The sequence below is a fragment of the Anopheles funestus genome, chromosome 2RL, assembly GCF_943734845.2.
Source record: "Anopheles funestus chromosome 2RL, idAnoFuneDA-416_04, whole genome shotgun sequence".
NCBI classification, from domain to species: Eukaryota; Metazoa; Arthropoda; class Insecta; order Diptera; family Culicidae; genus Anopheles; species Anopheles funestus.
The window spans coordinates 43,160,118-43,181,110 of record NC_064598.1 but is presented as its reverse complement, the minus strand read 5'-3'; the positions used below and the strand labels follow the sequence as shown (position 1 = coordinate 43,181,110).

General features: G+C 42.4%; 4 protein-coding genes across 4 annotated transcripts; 2 read left to right on the top strand and 2 right to left on the bottom strand.

The window, feature by feature from the left end:
- Positions 1–339: 339 nt before the first annotated feature.
- Positions 340–980, bottom strand: LOC125760584 (39S ribosomal protein L55, mitochondrial). Its single transcript, XM_049420844.1, has 2 exons — positions 670–980; positions 340–583 (listed from the first exon to the last, which is right to left on the bottom strand). Exons 1-2 carry the CDS (start codon positions 862–864, stop codon positions 437–439), a joined length of 342 nt encoding a protein of 113 aa, XP_049276801.1. The 5' UTR covers positions 865–980; the 3' UTR covers positions 340–436.
- Positions 981–6,476: 5,496 nt separating this feature from the next.
- LOC125760571 (uncharacterized) lies at positions 6,477–8,002 on the top strand. The gene is made up of 3 exons (XM_049420829.1): positions 6,477–6,549; positions 6,626–7,494; positions 7,567–8,002. The coding sequence occupies exons 1-3, from the start codon at positions 6,477–6,479 to the stop codon at positions 7,657–7,659; spliced, it is 1,035 nt and encodes a 344-aa protein (XP_049276786.1). The 3' UTR covers positions 7,660–8,002.
- Positions 8,003–8,068: 66 nt separating this feature from the next.
- Positions 8,069–20,699, top strand: LOC125760589 (uncharacterized). The gene is made up of 8 exons (XM_049420850.1): positions 8,069–8,701; positions 16,854–17,609; positions 17,683–17,971; positions 18,038–18,140; positions 18,641–18,720; positions 19,197–20,219; positions 20,291–20,393; positions 20,471–20,699. The coding sequence occupies exons 1-8, from the start codon at positions 8,618–8,620 to the stop codon at positions 20,556–20,558; spliced, it is 2,526 nt and encodes an 841-aa protein (XP_049276807.1). The 5' UTR covers positions 8,069–8,617; the 3' UTR covers positions 20,559–20,699.
- On the bottom strand, positions 14,381–16,328 carry LOC125760562 (tigger transposable element-derived protein 1-like). Its single transcript, XM_049420813.1, has one exon. The coding sequence runs from the start codon at positions 16,154–16,156 to the stop codon at positions 14,696–14,698; it is 1,461 nt and encodes a 486-aa protein (XP_049276770.1). The 5' UTR covers positions 16,157–16,328; the 3' UTR covers positions 14,381–14,695.
- Positions 20,700–20,993: the final 294 nt, after the last annotated feature.

The window sequence follows — 20,993 nt, the reverse complement described above, 5'->3', positions numbered from 1 at the left end:
CCGATGATGCCCGTGATAATGCAAAATACTAGGAGAAAATGTCTAATAAAAATTGTACACCAAAATTCTTCAAACCTATGAGGCTGACAATACAGCTGAACGCCATCATTAAATATAAAAAAATAAATTTAATTTAATTTTCTCCAGATCGGTTAGGATCAATTAAGCATAAAACTAAAAGAGACTTCAAACTTATCATTTTTCCTAAGCTTGAGTTTTTGCGATCTACTGAACCGAAACAGTAAATCATCTAATATTCATTAACGAACTATCGATTCCACGCACATTATCCTACGTTTTCCTGTTATTATTTGAATATTGAAATCGACACACACATTAGCTGTAACTGTGATCGACTTTATTAGCAATTTTTTTTACTACAATTTTTAGTTTTCTATTTACAAGCTATTTAATGCACGTAAGATCCTTCCAAGCCTCATTTCTTCTTCATATACTTCAAGTATTTGTTTGCATTAAACGTATCCTCGACATCATCGTCAATACGAATCTTTTGCTTTGGTTTACGCTTTTCGATGCGAGCTTTCCGTTCCGCTTCCGACAACTGGCTTAAATCGAGTGGAAGCTAAAACAAAATAATAAAACAATTCATTAAATATGTAATGAAGCTTTTGGATGGATTCATGAAGAAATTTAAGCTTAGAATCATACTTTGATTATTTTCCTTGGCTCGTGATAATTGAGGTTGATTGTGGCTCCATTCGGAAGAACCATCACGGTGGGATACCGGCGGGCGTAAATGCTACGGTGCACCTTCACTATGGCTGCAGTGTTGGACGACAGGCACCGTACGAAGCTCACATTTAAACTTGTTGCAATACCGCTTAAAACTGTTGTTGACTGCATTGCTTAAAACGTTGATAAAAGCAGTTTGCTTCTTTCGTAAGTTGGATAACTCGTCGTTCCAGCACGAGCAATGTTTTATGTTATTGTTTTCCTTTTTTTTCTCTCGCTGCCGTATTTGACAAACAGTTGACAGTTTTGACATATACAGTAGAGGCACATTTTGGTGTTGGAGCGAAATCAGCATACTGCTCGATATTTTGAAATCTTCATTTAAAAATCGGTAGGAACGGAAAATTATGCTAAATTTTTATATTTAATTTTTTTTAACATTTACTATGGTTTGGCAAACCTATTTTTAACTTTTTTCCTTGTACTAGAAAAGAATTGAATAAAAACTCTAAACCATGATGTTTACTTGGTACTTTTAGATTCCCTAAAGTTCAAAATGCATGTAAAACTAGTCAATTCTAACTTTTCTTGGCGTAGGTCGTGTCTGCCACAAGTGGGTTCTATTGAACGATCTGTATGAGATTTTCTAGCGGTCGTGTCGTGTGAAAGACACCGTTATGTACACAGCAGGGTCAAAGTATTTCCTGTTACTAGAACTGGTTTTACAAAAACTTAAGTTTTATCACAATAGCAGTGCACAAGAGCAGCAAGTTGAACGTTTAAAACTGACATTTTTAGTTTTCTTTCATTTTTTTTGCTTGTTAGAACCGATCTGAAGTAACTTCCTAGACGAGAGTGGCTCCGAACAACAGGGTAGTAGTTCTTCCAAAACTTATAAATAGTTGAAATATTAATATCTGCCCTTCGGACCAATTTTTACCCATTATTGGATCTATTATTCAATCCTATATTTAAGCTATAGTGCGCATCATTTAAACATTCTGCTTAATGTGTCTCTAATCAATCAACGTACCAAGCTCAAGGTCTAGACATAATAGAGAAGGCGGCATTCAATAATTAATTTCAATTGATGATATTCCCTTTGCGCTAATCAGAAGGGCATACACTTTCAATAGCTAACCATCATTCAGTTTGTTGCCATACGCTCAATTAGCTAGTGAGCTTTTAGTATGATCAACCATGGAGCAGCAATTATGCTTCATCGTACCAAGCAGAAAATATTTCTTGAACGTTTCCGGTGGACGCTACTGGCGCAGAATTTTTTCGGTGTATCTTCGCTAACCATCGACAATAAGGGAAGGGTAAAATCGGGCAATGCGGCACCGAAGCTAATTCTCATGATAATAGTATCGGCCATACTGGTTTCTGTTGAGTTTCGCTTCACAAATAATATAACCATACGCAGTGGATCCGTTCTGGCTCACGGTTTAAGCTCAACTAACCTAGAGTTCTTTATTTGCTATTTACAAGATTGTTACATACATAAAGTTCAAGGTGTGATTTAGTTCAAGGTGTGAACACAGAATGTGTTCACCAAAAGTGACGTTTGAGCGTCGATGCACATTTCAACACTCCTCCTCATCGACGACTCTCTCTACCATCTACTTCATGTTGAGTAGATCACAAAAGAACTCGTGCTTTTGCGGTCCCAACGGCTTGGTCATGATGTCCGCAATCATCACCTCTGTCGGACAATACTCGAGGATGATTTCATTCCTTTCACACAATTCCTGAACGAAATGCTCTTTTGTGTCAATGTGTTTCGATCTACGATGAGTACGCTCATTTTTCACAAATGCCAAACAACCTTGGTTGTCTTCCTTAATGACGGTAGGATCCTTTGAACCTTCTCCAAAATCGCGAAGCAGTTTCCGCAGCCAAATAGTCTCTTGGCATGCCTGTGTGAGTGCAACATACTCAGCTTCCATCGACGAAAGTGTAACACACGTCTGACGTCGACTAGCCCAAGATACAACTCCTCCACAATATAAGAAAATGAACCCAGAAGTTGAACGACGACTCTCGATGTCACCAGCCCAATCAGAGTCCGAGTACCCGCACAGTGCTTCATCCGTCCCGCCTAGTGGTAAAAAATGCTCCTTCGTTCGTTTCAAGTAACGCAGCACACGTTTAGCTGCGGTCCAGTCCGCTTGCGTTGGTGATGTAAATTTTCTCCCGAGGATAGCTGTAGCGGCTGCTACGTCCGGCCTAGCGGTCACTGCGAGATAGAGTAAACCTCCCACCAAACTACGGTACTTCGTAACGTCTTCAAACAATTGTGCTTCGCTTGGCTGCTTCAGATAACCCTGGTCCATCGGTGAATTGGCACATTTTGCATCATTCATACCATGCGTTTCTAAAAGCCTTTCGATGAATGTCTTCAACCTTATCTTGTAGAAACCACCGCTTTGCTGTGCTTCCATACCGAGAAAATGCTTGATTTCTCCCAAACAGGTGATGCTGAATTCTTGGTTTAGGTCATCGCATATCTGCCTTGCTTCCGCTTGAGTGGATGTGGCTATGAGCATGTCGTCTACATACACTAATAAGTACAACGATCTCCCATTTGCAGACTTCACATACAAGCACTGGTCCGCCGTTGATGCCTTGAATGCTAGTTTGGCCAGTACCTCGCTGAGTTTTCGATACCAACAACGAGCCGATTGGTGTAAACCGTAAATACTCCGTTTAAGCCGACAAACTAGCTCCTCCTGTCCCTGTACTGCGAAACCGGGTGGTTGACGCATATAGATTTCCTCTTCAAGGACACCGTTAAGATACGCCGTCTTTACATCCAAATGTTGAACCGTTAATTTTTGCTTCCCAGCTACTGTGAGAAAAGTTCTGAACGTTGTGTAATTAGTCACGGGAGCGTATACATCACAATAGTCGATTCCATACCGCTGTGTATACCCCTGTGCTACTACGCGAGCTTTATACTTTACAACTTTATCTTTCTCGTTCCGCTTAATCTTGAACACCCATCGGGATCCTATAGCCTTACGTCCTTTGGGAAGTGGTACTAGTTCCCATGTACCAATGCTACGATGCGATTCCATCTCTGAGGACATCGCTTCACGCCATTCTTTTTCTTTCATGGCTTCTTGAACATTCAATGGTTCCTCGCGTGCGCATGATGCAACACCTGCTGCGTAACCCAGAACATAATCTTCGAGATATATTGGTAATTTTGATCTTCTTTCTGGACGACCATTTTCCTCCGTATTTATCTCCATTTCTGTATCTTCATTTCCCTTTTGTGATGGCTCTATTACAGTTGATGAATCTGTCGTTACATTCTTCTCATTATCAGCTTTCTTACGAAGCGTCTCGGTCATTGGAACTTCCACGAAATTTGTTCCAATTTCATTTTCCACGAATCGGGCATCGCGACTAATCGTTATGCAGTCTGTTTCTGGGTTTACGAATCTGTATGCCTTATGCTCATGAGAATATCCTACCAGCTTCAGTTTAACCGCCCGTTCGTCTAACTTATTCCTTTTAACCTTTGGAATATGCACATACGCATCGCTACCAAAAATGCGTAGGTGTCTCAAATCTGGTTTTCGATTCCACCAGAGTTCGTACGGTGTCTTAGAAACGGACCTAGAAGGCAAACGGTTCTGTAAATAAGTTGCAGTTAGCGTCGCTTCACCCCAGAATCGCTTGTCCATCCCCGAATCCATCAGCATACACGTAGTCATCTCAGTAATTGATCGATTTTTGCGCTCTGCCACGCCGTTGGACTGAGGAGAGTATGGCGTTGTAAACTGTGGCTTTATACCGTTGTCTGTATAAAATTTCCTCAACTGTGTATTGTCGAACTCTCCACCTCCATCAGAGCGAATAAACCGGGGCTTTCTTCCGAAAATGTTTTCTACCCATTGTACGTAGTGCATGATCTTTTCAGCAGCTTCGGACTTCTTCTGCATAAGACAAGTAACAGTAAATCTGCTAAAATCGTCTACAATATGCAACACATACCTGTAGCCGCTTGGTGTTGGTGTCTCCATAGGGCCACATACGTCCGTGTGAACAAGGTCAAGCACCCTAGTTGATTTTCGGTCTATCACTGTTGGAAAGGGGGCTCGGGTTGATTTCCCTTGCAAGCAGCATTCACACACCAACTTCAAACCACAGTCCGTGATTTTCATCCCGGTGCCGAGCTCCTCCTTGTTGATTTTCTCAACGGCTGCCCAATCGCGATGTCCTAAACGCCGATGCCACTGATGTTGGCAGTTCTCGAGATGTTGGGCATGTGCTGCTCTCATTGATGATTCAGTCAAACGTAAGTAGTATTGACCATTGTATCGCACTCCAGTCGCCACGATGGTTCCTTGTACGTCGATTACCTTGCAGCCTTCGTAGTCAAAAATTACTTTCATCTTTCTCTTTGCCAAACGATCCACGGAGATTAGATTAGCTTCTAATCCAGGCACATACTTCAGATCGCTAAACGTTATGCGCCGCTCTTTCTGGCTCCCATCAAGTACAGTGATCACAGCACTACCTTCACCTAGAACTCTAGTTTTCTCCCCGTTTGCAAGTGTGATAAAACCTCCAGCAAATTCTTTCAGTTCCGTGAAGATGGCTTTGTCATGGCACATGTGCGCGCTCGCACCACTGTCGATTATCCAAGCGTTGCTGCTACCGCCGTTAACAACAAACGCTGTTCCAAGAACAGTGCTCAGTACTGTCTTCGCATTGCCATTGTACTTGTTTTCCTTTTGCTTCTTTTTGCAATTTGCCACAAGATGGCCGGGCTTTTTACAAAAATGACAAAGGCGAGGCGTCCGTTGCCTGTTATTTTCTGCAGAAACATGCGCTTTCTCGTTTCTTTGCGTAGTACCACTACTATCTCGCTCGTTCCTACGCTGGCTTTCGTCTACAATTTTCGATCGCACTAATTCCACCGAAATGTCATCATCCGACAAACAATCAAGCGCTGTTACAAGCGTTTCGTACGAAGTAGGTAGGCTACGAAAAATCATGCAGATTTTCGTGTCTTCATCGAGGGACAATCCGGCTGCACTCAAACGATCGAAAAGTTCATCTATCTTGAACAAATGCTGCTCTGTGTCGCCATGCTCGTCTAAATTCAATGCACACAGTTTCTTTAGCAAGGAAACCTTCACCGACCGTGTGTTTTTCTCGTGGTACTTTTTCAGAGCATTAAACACATCGTGCGCTGTTTCTTGATTTTTAACTAAAGGGAGTTGGTTGTCTTCAATCGCTAAGATTATGTTCGCTTTTGCGTGTCTATTGTTGGTCTTCCAATCATCATCCGATGTTTCTTTGGGTTTCGAGGAATTTTCTACCACGTCCCATAAATCTTCACGCTGCAGCAAATTTTCTATGCGCACTTTCCACGTGCTCCAGTTTGTCCCATTCAATTTTGGGAATCGTAGCTTTGTGTCCGCCATTGTTCTTTTGCACTACCACTGTAGCTTTTATGCTCGGAAACGCGACCGAGTCCTTTTGCGATGTATACTCGACACTAACCGATCGAATGAACAAATCACAACTATTTCGTGAATTTTTCACTATAAGCCTCTATCCTGGGCCCATAACCTGTTGAGTTTCGCTTCACAAATAATATAACCATACGCAGTGGATCCGTTCTGGCTCACGGTTTAAGCTCAACTAACCTAGAGTTCTTTATTTGCTATTTACAAGATTGTTACATACATAAAGTTCAAGGTGTGATTTAGTTCAAGGTGTGAACACAGAATGTGTTCACCAAAAGTGACGTTTGAGCGTCGATGCACATTTCAACAGTTTCCACATGGTTCATCTACTACAACAACGAATCAGCAGTTGTATGTAAATCTAATGGTAAGATATGACAACGGAATTTATTGGTCCGGATGGCAACACCCGTTAAAAGGTTCTTTCGTTTCCTTTACTACAGCGAAAAAGGTTGTTTTGTTCTACTACTTCGTCATCATTGAAACGTTAGTAGCAATTGGGTTTAATGTGATAAGCACCATTCGGATCGCCTGGCCTTCTTCGCAGAAATCGTTGGCACAGTGTTGGGAGCAGCTGATAGCGAAGGTGCAGGACATGCACACTCTGTACAATTGTAGCATAGAGTCAAAACGATCGTTCCAATTGTTCTGGCTGTGGCTGTGTATACTGTCGATATCGTACTGTATCTTTCTTACCTACATGGTTCTCTCTTCAACGGTTCGGTTCGTAGTACAGACGAACCATTTCATCATGTACGGGTTGCGAATATATGCATACCTGTCACATACGACTTTATGTGCCTCGTTTGGCCTGTTTGCAATGTTGCTGAGAATTCTCATTGTGGAGATGAAAAGAATGATTCACCAGACCGTAAGTGAAACGCAGCTACGATCTATGATTCAACTCTATCGACACATTCTTCAAATTATTGATAGTTTCTGTGCCGTTTATGGTTGGGTTTTGTTGCTAATTTTCTTCGAACATTTCCTGATTTTAACGGATCGATCGTTTTTTGCGGTACGCATGTATCGGGCAACGGTGGGATTCTCTAGCCTGCAAGTGTTGTCCATGATGTTGACCTGGGTATTTCCGTTAACATTGAACGACATGATGCTGATTGGTGCTTGCACGGCTACAGAAAAAGCGCTACAGGAGTTTGAAAAACAGCTATGCACCGTAGGAAAAACAATGACTGAAGACACGAGTGATTTTACGTACATGATCACCAGTTTCAGTTTGTACGTTGCAGAACAGAAACCCAAGTTTCGGATCTTAAAGTCACTCAACTTGAACTTTAGTTTGCTGTACGGGGTAAATATGATGGATAGCTCGAGAAAATGGATTAACTTTATCAAACGGCATTTGCTACTGGTTTCATTTCAGAGCTGCGGAATAGTTGCAACCTATTTGACAGTGTTTCTTCAGTTCGATAGTTACGACACGTTATCAACAACAAGCAATACGGGTAATGGATAAAATTTTGATTAAAATGCACCATCTGTCTTGAAACATCAACGCACAAAAACAATGTTAAACCGTTTCAAAATAAAAGGAGTTTGCAAAAACGTGCTGTTTGAATTACTGCTCGAATGCTGCATTCTGCTCGAAAGTAGCGTGAGGCGAAAATGTGACAAAGTGTCGCTGTCAAACAGTAAACCAAAAACAAACAACATTATTGCGGAACGAACAAAAACATACAAGAATATCGAACAAAGTGTTTTTTCTTAAACAAATTTACTAAAAAAATGGAAATATTGTTGCAGCTGTGCGTGTCTTTTTAACTCTATCTCGTACCTCTAGCTTAACTGTAACATATTTCGCGTTGCTTAACTATGGCTGCCTGGGGGACTGGTAAGTGCAAAGCGTTTCGAAACCATTCACCTGCATCTGGAAACGATAGCGAACCTGTCTTTCTTATCAGTTTAATTTGCCGGTCTAATACATGTCACACTTAATACAATTAGCGTTTATACATTAATCATTCGTATTTCGTCATCAATGTGTTGTGTTCTGCTCTTCACGCTGTGTCGCTGACTCACAACCATCCGGACGGACGTGAGACCATAAGAAAATCGCGTTCTGTCTAGTCATGCTAAGGGTGAAGCAAATTTCCACTGATCTTATGTCCCCGTACCGGTGGGGGCATTCACTGGGAATGGAAGAAGTCATCTTACGCTACACATGAACCATGAAGTGCAGCAACATTCGGATCGCGTGATTTATTTTTAGTCCCGGATGCCGATGCCGGGCAACTGCAACATCATACCGCTGGTTGCAAAACCCTAAACCACCGGCGCCACCGTCGATCGTTCTTAATCAGACTCGTAAATGTTGCGTATCTCTTCGCGCGTAACGCCGGTACGGCAATCATGGCAAATTGAAACGACACGACGGCAGCGATACCGTCTTCGTATGGGTCTGTGTCTTCCGCGGGATGTGCAGTTCAAACATCGTCAATGGTCAATGGTGGTACAGTGAAGTGTTTGTGTGCTTTATGCCGGCAGCGATCGCAGCGAGGGTAAGTAACGTTTGCATTCAATGAATCATGTTGTTAAATCTTTTCACTTTCATTTAAACTTTTGTTTTGTCATTTAACCCCTTTCTTTCATACCCTGATTGGGGGGTCCGTGATTGCGTAGCGCTAAGCTTACCAGCACCGCTTTCGAAATAGGGGGTTGTATTAAGATTAGATAAAGTTCGATCATACTTCATATCAGCCGCCCACTTGCTAGTGTTGGTTTTTGTTTTGACAATCGCGCTTCTTTTTTTCCTCAAGTATAAAAAAATGTTTCACCTAAATGGACATAAAGATGAATGCTTCCTCACAATCACTTTGCTCAATCTGTATGTCTGCGGCAGATCCGATCGAGCATCGATAAAATTGAATGTACCGCGACAGTTGTCTTGGTTGTTTTGTTTCTTTTGTTTGCCTTCATGCTGCCGTCGTTGCTTTTTGTGTTGTACCGTAAACCGCGCAAAATGCCGCATTTACCATTACGCCCCGTTACCACCACGTCGTCACGAGGTACAAAAAAAAAGGTTGGAAACGTTTTGTGAAGTCGCCTAAAGATACCGGCCCCATAGGCGCATCGATGTGTTCAGTTCGATAGTGTTTCGGTAGCGCTGAGCAGAGTGCCACGCACCAACAGGGGGAAATAGCAACGCGAAACGAACGTACCCAGCATCACCACCAAAACGATCTTCAGCGGACACTCGATCTTGCATCGTGAAGGTATAAAAGAAAAAAAAAACACTCAAGCACACACATATTGATCGCACGAGATCGCAAAGCTGCAGTTTGTATATTATTAATTACGTAAAGCAAAAACGTGCTACTAGGGTGAAGCACTAGCAACAGTGCCTATCGCGGTGAAAGATTGAGAATCCCAAAAGAGCAACCGGGGTTTGCTGATCAGAACACGGGAGCTTGTTGTTACAGCTGTTCCTTATGTTTTGCACCAGAAGTCGCCGTTTAGTTCCATCAGAAATCTTCACACTATCCTCATACTTTTGGCGAATACATATATAGGAAAGCACCTCGCGTTCGCAAGATGTTAAAGTTTGTTTTTTAAATTAATTATTCGGTGTGATTGTGCCACAGAAGATTCCGATTTGTGAGACTGATATCAAATGCAAAAACGTCCACCTTTTGCTCTCTCTCTCTCTCTCTCTCTCTCTCTCCCTCTCTTTCTCTCTATCTTACTCTCTTTGGTGGTTTGGAAGTGTATCATAAAAAAAACGGTGCTGATAGGTGCAACAATCATGCTGTGATCGAAGTGATAAAAATCCGATCAAACGCAAGATCACAAATGTATGACGCAATGGTGATGTTCAAATCGGGATAAGGAACACACACTTGTGGTACGTAAATTACTACGAAGGTTTTACGAGTTTCTTTCCTATTCCAAATCACATCACATTTTTCTTTCTTTTTTAAGGTTTTGAACAGCACGTAAGAATATGCAATCACTTTGCGCTATTTGTATCATTCGAAAATGGGCCGCTTGTGACCTAATTAAGTGGAGTGACGAATGGGTAAAAACGGTGCCGCGCATGTAAAGCGGGAAAATACACACTGTTTACACTTCCTGCCGATCGTTCCTAAACAATTGCATCACATGGAGGTTGGAATTTTTGCATTGACGTCCTGAAATTGGAGTTCCAACAACAGCACCAAAGTATTGTAAATCATTTGCAGCTGTCTATCTAATCGAATTCGGTTGTAAAATTGCTCATAACTTAAGCCCTCTCCAAGCGTCACCATCATTTAGAACAATTGACAGCAAATGTCCACATTGTTAGGTAAATTGCCCCAGAGGATATATGTATTGTGTTACTTGATAAGAGTTGAGCTAACACTTAATTGTTGGTGGTAAGATGCGTGCAGCGAGATTCAGTGCAATGACAAAGCAGAATTCGAACCCATTGCATGACAAACCACCAGTGTAACACTCACAATATGGTAAAGATTTACCAGTATCACGTACAATCCACTTAAACGGTGCCTTAAGGGGGAGTAATAATGTCCGGCACCGTCTGAATCAGTGCTAGTTGGGAAGGTAATCCTATTACACCGTTTCTGCATAGGTGAACACATGGTAAAAGACAGATGAAATTGATATCCCAAAAAGGGACACAAATAACCGTTCTGGTTGGTGTCTTTTTTTGTTTGTTTGTTCCGGGTAGCATTGAACTCGAGGCCCGCCAACGATTGCCGGGACCGGCACAAAGTTGAGCCCAATTGTGAACGAACCCGATGTAGTCCAACTAATTGACCACAGACACACAGCCACAGAAAGAGACAGAAAAGACGAGAAGAAAGGGACCGTGTAATTATCGACCGGGACAGATCAATGATGATGGATGGACGCAAATGGCGGACGCAAACGCACACTCACACGCACACACATTAGAGTGGACGATCTGTTCCGATAGTTATCATATACCGCGTGCGCGGTCACCACAGCATGGGCAACGGTGTGTGCGTACAGTATGATGTAAAGTGTGCGCCCGGTGTCGTTTCGCGTCCGGGTATTTAAAGCGCACAGTTGGCAAGCGGTTTTCGCATTCCGCTGTGTGGTTCGTTTCGAGCAAGCCCTCGATAGCTGCTGCGTCCGTTTGTGCCCGTGAAGGTGATCAGTTCAAGTAGCACAGCAACAACAAAATCAGCAATCTCACGATCGTTGCCATCAAACGTTTTCGGCGATCATACAAGCAGGTTAGTATGGGGAGCAGACGACTGTTTGTAGAATTGTTGCACTCCAAATGTGGTCCTTTTATGGTTTTTTGTTTTGTTTTGCTTGAAGCAGGAAGGGTAACCCACGGTATGTCCCGGGAAAGGTTGCTGCCGTACGTCTGGTTTTGTGGGTTAAGTTCAGGGATGCCGATTGCTAAGATGGTGGTTGCATGGTGGACCGATTTGGTTCCGGTTTTCCCGAGGCCACTTGCGGCTCTTTCGATTCGATACGTGTTTGCGTTCCATTTCGAACCAACAGGCAGTAAGTTCTCGCATTTGCTGCCTTTGCCGGTAGGGTCTCGATCGCGCCATTCAATGTCAAGTAAAAGCCTACGGTGCTGATGATGGGGGTTTACAGGTGGCGGATTAAAAGAGGAGAACGAGATATAGAAAGAGAGAGAGAGAGCGAGAGAACCCAAATCATTACCAGCCACCAGGGTCACTACCACCCGTGGGGTACGTCGTTGCACCAGACACCACACCAAACAGTACGTTTTCACCGCTCATGTTCGAATATTATGCAACACACGTGTGTGCCTGTGTGCTGAAAGGCCTCGAGCACACGCTATAATACACGACGAAAGGGTGGACGAAGTTACTGTCGGTCACTTAAAGGATCGCCGCACGCGAAGGTGTTTAATATCCGCTCAGTGTCGCGTCTCGAGATTGACTGTCGGTTTGTGAATATAGCCATCGATGAGTTTAGGCTCTTAGATCAACCCTTAAAGATCTCCCGTTTAACGTGTCCGGTACGGCTATCAGCGGATATTACAGGTCATTGATAAGATGCGAAAGCTATTAAGCGATAAGTTTTTACTACATCGCTCGAGAGCAGCTGTGGCCGGAGTGGTGGTCTTCTCATATCTTTTGCACGCAGAAACTGTAACATTTTGTTATTCACGTGTAGTAAGCGAAGTGTTGTTGTTCACAAAAGTGGTATCCCCCCGGGTTTGGCGAGTGTGGAGAAGTGTCCATCACTATATTGGAACTGGGAAATTCCTACAATGCACCAAGATTAAAAAAAAGGTGCAGGAACTGCATCGCGACATACGAGTAGTGTGGCGATGCTACCGAAGCCCCAGTAACTAACGACCAGTGCAACTGTGAACACGCTCGCTGACCAACCGCATAGTGTTCTGCCTCTGTTTTAATTAACATCATTGTAAGACGAAACTTTTCTACGTGTGGTGCATGTTATGTGTTTCGTTTCGTGTGTTTTATTATTTGTTTATTTCTTTTACAACGTTACACTTCTCCTGGCGGTTGTGGCGGTTGTGTGGTGTTTGTGGATATTTTTTGGGTGATGCATACATAATTGAAACCGTTAGAATACACCCCAAAAAGGTTCCCATTTTTTTTATCCCCCTCGCGGCATACAAACCTACTTATCGTGTAGCTTGTTGCCGTGGAAAGGTGCAAAGCAATGCAATTATTTCCGATTATCGAACGATACTTGGTAAATTGTTTGTTTTTCGTTTTGAATTTCTTGTGTTACTTTCAATAAATTTTTGAAGAGGTACATAGGTAAATATGATTAATAAATCTCCCCGGAGCAAGGATTTAATATCCGGCTATGTGGTAAACATAATTCTGACGATAGAGATCTAGTGATCGTCATCTCTTTTGAGTCTTGGGATCATTAAGCCAAGAATGCAAAGAAAGACACAAAACTATGTCCGGATTATTGGAGCCCTAAGTACTTGAGAGCGTTTGAAGTGAGAAGCTTTTATGCGTACTTTGATCGGAGCCGCGTCCGGGGTGCTTGTCGCCAATAACCAATCACTTCACAGATTCAGATTAAGGGTATTGCCACCTCGCTAGATGTCCAGAGAAAAAAGGGAAGTTGGGTCAAGTTGTATATTGCAATGTTCAAGTGGACGCTGGTGCGAAGAAAGAAGGAGAAGGGGAGAGAGAGAGAGAGAAAAAGAGAGAAACCCATCTTGGTTGACCTGGAATGTTGAAGATGTATCTATGCGCTGCTATGCAAAGCAGGCCATGCAAAGCTCAAAAGCAATCATCTAAACCATCGACAAATTATTATTGATTTGATGTCTCGTCTAATTATTGTTACCCTATCAGTTGATCAAAATTAAGATTCAAGGTCTACCGATAAGCGTGCATATTATGTAACATTTCTGGCGTTTTTAATTTCGATGCGTACCGGCATTGACGTTAGTAGGCATCTCACAGCTCACCGCAAAACAACCCCGTAACGAAAAAGGATGAAAGGAGAAGGGAGGGTAAAGGTAGGTGACCTTTTGTGGCGCCGGTGGTTTCCTTCCGTTCCGTGAGCCGGTTCGTGTAGTGATTCCCAACACTGGCTGGGTACGGCATTCGAAAACTGCTTCTACTTGCTTAAGCTTAATTTGCCCTACTACGCAAGCTTAAGAGCAGCCAACTTCTTCACCACAAGACCCACACCGCATACGCAAAAGGAGTATCTAAAGTGGCTACACAAATCTGAGCCACCCGAGGGCTGGCTTGAAGGCTCTAGCAGTTCAATCATAGTGTGGGAAGTACAGAAAAACCGTTGGCAAGTTTTCGTACGCGCCTGCAGTACACGCGCAAAACAAAACCCCCCCAAAAAAAAGAGGAATGAAATAAAAATTCCCCGCAGCAGCAAATCGGGCCGGCTTGTGTGGGGCTTTACCAGTCGATCAAGTAGTGCGGTCTTGGTCTTGGACGACGAGTTTTGGTTAAAGCGTCAAACGAAACCAATAACGTCAACTTTCGCCATTCCCCGCCGCTCGGTGTGCAAAATTGTGCGAAAGTGACGAGCGCGCACGAGGCGTTATGAATATTCCGATGAAGTTCGAATGTTGGTACTGCCGTACAGTTACCTCCCGACTTACGCGGATAATGGGGACCGGAAAAATCCGCGTAACTTGAATATCCGCGTAACTCGAATACTGCCTGACATATAGTTTATACTTCGTATCCAGAGGTCGGGTTCTTGTGTCCATGTTATAAAAAATTTCAAATATTAAATTTATCCGTTGATTTGGATACAATGAGTATTTTTCAAGCATTATTGTATTAAATGCAATAAAACGAGTATTTTTAGTTGATTTATTTATTAACAACATATTTATTTCAGTCTTGGCATGTTTCAGAAACATTCACTACTCAATTTGTACTTTATAAGGAATTCATGATCAAAGTAATAAAAAAATGAAATAATGCAAATGGCTGTGCCTCCAGTAACAAAAAAAAACTTCATAATTCATGAAACTAACCTAGGTATTTCTAAATCATTTGCTTGAAAGCTGAATGTAATTATAACATATGTACAAAGCTATCCATGCTCAATTGTTTGGTAGCATTCTTTTTCTCTTTTAAAATTTTCGTATAAACTGCCATTTCTTCTCGTATACGGCTACTGATTGTTAGATACCGTTCCTCATCTTCATCCATAGCTTCTATTTGCGCTAATGCAATTTCCAAATGGCTAAAAACATCAGTTAATCCTTTTACTGTAAATTTTTTCTTTTCCTCTTCTACTGCATCATCATCATCTTCATCAATATACTCTTCTAGTATTTCTAATGTTTGCATTTTAATAAGCTCTTCATTTGAAAGAGGTTCCCCTGCACTATGAATGAAATGTTCCATTTCTGGAATATCCACTTCTATTTCCAATGCTTGAGCCAATGAAACGCATTCAATGACTCCACGTTCTATTATATCAATTATGCTGTTAATTTGACCTTCGTTCTTATTAAAAAAATCTGGATAAATTTTTTTCCAAGCATATTGGAGCGTATCTGATGTTACTTCACTCCAAGCAGCAGCAGCATTTTTGATCGCATGTAGAATGTTAAAGGATTTCCAGAACTGGGTCAATGTAATTGACTTGCTTTGGACAGATTCGATTGCCTGAGTAAATGTGCGTCTAAGATAAATTGACTTAAGAGCTGCTATCACACCTTGATCCATTGGCTGTAAAAGTGATGTTGTTCTTGGGGGTAAAAATAATATTTTTACATCGGGGTCAATATTATCTAATTCTGCAGGATGCCCAGGCGCATTGTCTAATAGTAATATAATTTTGAACGGTATTTCATTGTCGCGGCAATATCTTTTAACTTCAACTAAAAAACTTTCTTTGAACCATTCTGTAAAAATCGTTCGGGTAACCCATCCTTTTGAGTTATGTTTCCATGTGACTGGTAAACTTTTCATGTCAATATTTTTGAAAGCTCGTGGCTTTTGTGCTCGGTACACTACTAATGGTTTTAACTTTAAATCTCCTGCTAAGTTCCCTCCGATCATTAAAGTTATTCTATCTTTTGCTGCCTTATAGCCTGGCATAGAATCCATTTCCTTAGTGACAAAGCTCCGAGATGGCATTTTTTTCCAAAATAACGCTGTTTCATCAACATTAAAAATTTGTTGCGGAAGGTAATTTTGTTCTTGAATTAATTTTGAGAAACTCGAAACGAATATGATAGCAGCATTTTCATCAGCACTTGCGGCTTCTCCGTGGATTTTAACGTTTCGCAGGTTTACACGTTTTTTGAATCGTGCAAACCATCCCACACTAGCTTTGAATGATGTTAACGCATGTTCCGCATTGTCAGTTTGTAGGTCTTGGTATAACGATATTGCTTTAACTTGAATATTTCTAAAGCATAAGGGTATTCTTTTTGATGTCATATCTTCTATCCATACCAGCAGCAATTTCTCCATTTTCAGCATTGTTTCGTCTCGATTCTGCGTCAATATCGTTCCTTCCATCGTAGCGGTGTTCTTCACGGATTCCAGGAAGCGCTCCTTCGTGTTAACTATTGTTCTAATCGTCGACTCGGGCCGGTTGGTTTGTCTGGCAATAGCAGCAAAACTTTTTCCACCTTCATGCAGTTTTATTATGCTGAGTTTATCGGCAAACGTAATAGCACATTTCTTTCGTATTTCACCTTTCTTATGGATATTTGCCATTTTTTATAATTTGCAGCACTTTTATTAATTAAGAAATCAAGGAACAAAATGCGTCCTCTTCGTGAAAGGTTCTAATGAATTTTGACAATTCCCTGGTGAAGAACTTAATTTGGTATAATAAACCCAACATGCTGTCAAACTTGAAAATCCGCGTATCTCCGAATTCGCGTAACTCGAGTACCGCGTAAGTCGGATATTGACTGTACAGCTTTTGATACATGTCTCCCTGTCCGGTACGGTAACTATGTATCGGCAAAGGCAGAGGGGTAAGATTTATTAAACTATCCTGGGGTGTGGGGTCTTTTGCCCGGTGTTAGGTGTTAAGTGTTAGCGGTTAATGAATCCTTCGAAAACTCTATCGGTCGTTTGCCATCGATTTGGAAGCAATGTTTTGGGGAAAGGAATTGTGCTGGAAATACGGAGAGAGTGAGAGAGTGTGTGAGAGATTGAATATCATTACGCGTATTAACGACAGCTTCGTTGTTTGTCCCTACAGGTTTGGCCCGCGCAGATAGCTTGCAACCATCGGCGGAAGATGACGAGAATGTACCTAATATCGGCAGCGATACTATGGCTATTGGTAGCGACACCAAACCTTGCCAACGCACAAACATCAATCGGTGCCAGCGTAGTTCTCGATCCTCAAGATGTGACGGTGATCGTCGGCGAACGGCAACAGTTTCTGGCGAAGGTGCGCGGAAAGCTATCCGAAGACGTACGGTTGAATTTCTCCAAGGAACACACAGATTTCGTTGAGGTTGCACCAAGTTCGATATTGATAACCCCGGACAGTGGTGACTTCATTGATCGGGTGTATGAAATCGATCTGGTTGGATTATCTCCCGGTCAGTTCGATCTCGAAGCAGAAGTATCACCATCCGGACTGATCGATGATACGGCTGCGTTCATACGCGTCACCGTGGCAAACTCCCAGCCAATCATTGTGATCTCGAGCGTGATCGGGTGGATCTATTTCGCTGCCTGGACCGTTTCCTTTTGGCCCCAGATGATCGTCAACTATCGGCGGCAGAGTGTGGTTGGCCTTTCGTTCGACTTCCTTACACTGAATCTCGTCGGCCATTCGGTGTACGCAGCGTTCAACTGTGCACTGTACTGGAGCGGATACATCGAGCAGGAGTACCTCGACCGTAATCCCCGTGGGCTTAATCCGGTACTGACAAATGATGTTGCGTTTTCGATACACGCTACCATTGCCACACTTCTCACCGTGGCACAGTGTTTCATCTATGAGGTAAGAATAGTTTAGGGATTTTTGGGGAATATTTTTATTAATTTTGGATTTTTTCTTTTCATTGGTTTTGTAGCGTGGCGAACAAAAGGTGTCCCGAATTGCGTGGGGAATTATCGTGATCTTTGTTATCGTGATCGTCGTGGCGAGTATTCTCGTCGGTACGGAAACCTTCCACTGGTTAGACTTTCTGTATGTGCTTAGCTACATCAAGCTGTCGGTGACACTGATCAAATATGTACCCCAGGCGGTACTGAACTTCCGGCGCAAGAGCACTGTTGGCTGGAGTATAGAGAACGTGCTGCTAGACTTTACTGGCGGTATGCTCAGTATGCTACAGATGCTGCTGAATGGATACAATTATGGTAAGGAAGCTTTTGCTCACTTGATAACAAAATATTTTAAATTACAAACATTCTTCTCTTTTCCAGATGATTGGGCTTCCATTTTCGGAGATCCAACAAAGTTTGGGCTTGGATTGTTCTCAGTTCTATTCGACATTCTGTTTATAGTGCAGCATTACATCCTCTACAGGTATGGGTGTGATCGTCTACAGCACGATCGTACATATTGTCGCTGTTATCTTGCTCTAGCTAATAATAACCACACACAACCGAGCACCGATGCTGCCGGACGCATGTTACACATTATCCAAAAAAAAAACATAACATCACTCTCCTAAACATTTCTTCTTTGCAGAACACCGAAAAAACGGATCGATCCAATCGAATCTAATCTAGAAACATTGCTCAAACAACCGCATGCCATTACCGGCACTGATACAGAATAATCTAACACGCTCAGTAACACACCAAACACCTAAACCGGTTACAGTACAGTTCAGAGGCGAGCGCGTTAACACGGAACAATTATACACTCTACTCACCCAGCATGAAATACAAGTAAACACACTAAAACCCGAACATTTATGTTCGATTAACTTTAACCACCAGCGCCGTACCATCTTTAGCTTATTTTTGTCGCGTTTTTATTGCACATAAAACTTACACACACTTTTGTGTTTTTTTTTATAGAAATCGTGCAGAGGCAAAAACGCTCCAAGAGGACTCCTCGACGACGAATACCACCGTCAGCAATGGAGGCAGCAAGGATAGTCTGCCGTAGTTTAGGTGCACAATTTTTTTGGTGCACCCTAGGGCACTAGCATTAGCAGAGTTTTAAGGCAAACGACTACGATTAAGTACATCTAGTTGTAACGCATTTCCTCCCTCCCCCATTTGCTTTGTGTGTGCGCTTCATCCGCCATAGGTGATACGTTAGAATTAATTCCACTTTACTTGAGCAGTAACTGATGCCATTAGGTGTACACTTAGTACATTGTGCGTGATTCTGTAGCATCATGTATACTTAGTTTGAAGGCTAAAAATAATAAAAAAAAAAACAAAGATCAAAACGAAGTTGTGAAATGAACATGAAAATCAAGGAGTTTTTCTTACTTTTTTTTACGTTAAAAATTGTTTCCAGTGTTAGTTGTTCTGTTTCCACTCGACATGAATTGATGCTCATTGTGATTTTTTTCTTGTTTTTCTTTCAGCATTATGGATTTTAGGATTGGTCTTAATCGGTGAGTTACTGTACGTTACATTTGTATTCGTTTGGAAATAATACCTTTCATCAAAATTGCAGCAACGACAGCGGCTCAGAGCAATCAAACGCAATTGCGGTTACAATTTGGACCACAGGATACAACTGTTATTGTAGGTGATACGAAAATCGTAACGCTACGGTTACACGGACCCCTATTCGTGAGCGTAACCGTCAACTTTACCCAAACGAATGTCACTAATGGCATGGATTATGTGCAATTAACGCCCGATACGATCGAGTTCGATCCTCCTGTTTCGAACTTTATCGATCGTTCCGAGCGCATATCGTTGCACGGTTTGCGGGCAGGAATATTCGATCTGCTGGCACACCTGTCACCGGCCAGTGCGCTCATCGATCAAAGCCAGGCGTTTGTGCGCGTAACGGTAGCAAAATCGTGGAGCCTTATCAGCGCATCGTCGGTGATCGGATGGGCATACTTTCTCGCCTGGACATGGTCATTCTGGCCGCAGATATGGGAAAATCGAACCCGTGCCAGTGTAGTTGGTCTTTCGTTCGATTATCTTGCGCTCAATCTGTTGGGCCACACGATGTATGCAGCGTTCAACTGTGCGCTGTTTTGGAACGGTTCCATCCAGGAGGAATATCTGCGGCGTAATCCGCGCGGGTTAATACCGGTGCTTGCGAACGATGTGGCCTTTTCGCTGCATGCCACGTTTGCTACCGGGTTGATAATTGTGCAGTGCTTCTTCTACGAGCGTGGCCAACAGAAAGTGTCCTACACGGCACGTGCACTGATGACTGTCTTTGCGCTGGTTGTGCTGATGTCGGGCGTATTGGTTGCAACCGGTACGTACCGTTGGCTCGATTTCTTCTACAACCTCAGCTACATTAAGCTCGCCGTTACGTTGGTGAAGTACATACCGCAGGCCGTGCTAAACTATCGGCGCAAAAGCACCGTTGGATGGAGCATTGGTAACGTGCTGCTCGACTTTACCGGAGGATTTTTTAGCATGGTGCAGATGCTAGTCAACGGGTACAATTATGGTAAGTTAAATCAAGGGCTATTACTTGAGGAAAGATTAAACTGATACATTTTTTTGCTATTTTGTTTGCAGACGATTGGGATTCCATCTTCGGTGATGGTGCCAAATTTGGGTTAGGACTTTTCTCCGTTCTGTTCGATGTGCTCTTTATCGTGCAACACTACATCCTCTACAGGTGGTGACAATGTTCCAGCGATCTGAAAAAAAGATTTTCAACAAACTTTTAATGTTTGTAATTTGCTTTCATTTCAGAAACTCCAATTATATTGAACTTCAAGGTGAAAGTTATCCCGGTCCCGGAAGTGTTACTACCGCTCCCAGGCAAGATGTATCGACTTGAGTGCGAGCATCATCGGCAGTGCTGCTTACGCATTCAAATGGACTGGAATTACCAAGGAGCTAGCTAATCATTTGCTAGCGATATTGATATATTCGAAAGACTTATTACATTGAATAAATTTTACATTTAGTAGGTAAATAATTCTGATTGTTTTAAACATTGTTGTTCCTTCATTGCGAATACACAAGAGGTAAGAAGATTTATAAGGATAAGAAGAAGAGGGAGGTAATAGTATTATTATGGCTTTTGCCGTATTATCAGCACCTCTTGTGGTTGATGGTTACAATAGACACGAGGCTTATCTCGGGCATATTCGGTTGTGATAATGTGTTTGATGACTGTTGTAGCTTAAAGATGTCCTATTGCTTTAGGTGCTTCCTTGCATCCAGCTCTATTGTTGCATTTTTGTGAGGAATTGTACATGTTGCTTCTATT

Excerpts from the sequence above, each read along its gene's own strand:
- LOC125760584 (XM_049420844.1), bottom strand. The coding sequence starts at position 864 with ATGCAGTCAACAACAGTTTTAAGCGGTATTGCAACAAGTTTAAATGTG. Across the intron at positions 584-669 it reads AGCCAAGGAAAATAATCAAA|CTTCCACTCGATTTAAGCCA; the intron begins GTATGATTCTAA and ends ATTTTGTTTTAG.
- LOC125760562 (XM_049420813.1), bottom strand. The coding sequence starts at position 16,156 with ATGGAAGGAACGATATTGACGCAGAATCGAGACGAAACAATGCTGAAA.
- LOC125760589 (XM_049420850.1), top strand. The coding sequence starts at position 8,618 with ATGTGCAGTTCAAACATCGTCAATGGTCAATGGTGGTACAGTGAAGTG. Across the intron at positions 17,610-17,682 it reads CACAGTGTTTCATCTATGAG|CGTGGCGAACAAAAGGTGTC; the intron begins GTAAGAATAGTT and ends TTGGTTTTGTAG. Across the intron at positions 20,394-20,470 it reads CAACACTACATCCTCTACAG|AAACTCCAATTATATTGAAC; the intron begins GTGGTGACAATG and ends CTTTCATTTCAG.
- LOC125760571 (XM_049420829.1), top strand. The coding sequence starts at position 6,477 with ATGCACATTTCAACAGTTTCCACATGGTTCATCTACTACAACAACGAA. Across the intron at positions 6,550-6,625 it reads AGTTGTATGTAAATCTAATG|CGAAAAAGGTTGTTTTGTTC; the intron begins GTAAGATATGAC and ends CCTTTACTACAG. Across the intron at positions 7,495-7,566 it reads ACTTTAGTTTGCTGTACGGG|AGCTGCGGAATAGTTGCAAC; the intron begins GTAAATATGATG and ends GTTTCATTTCAG.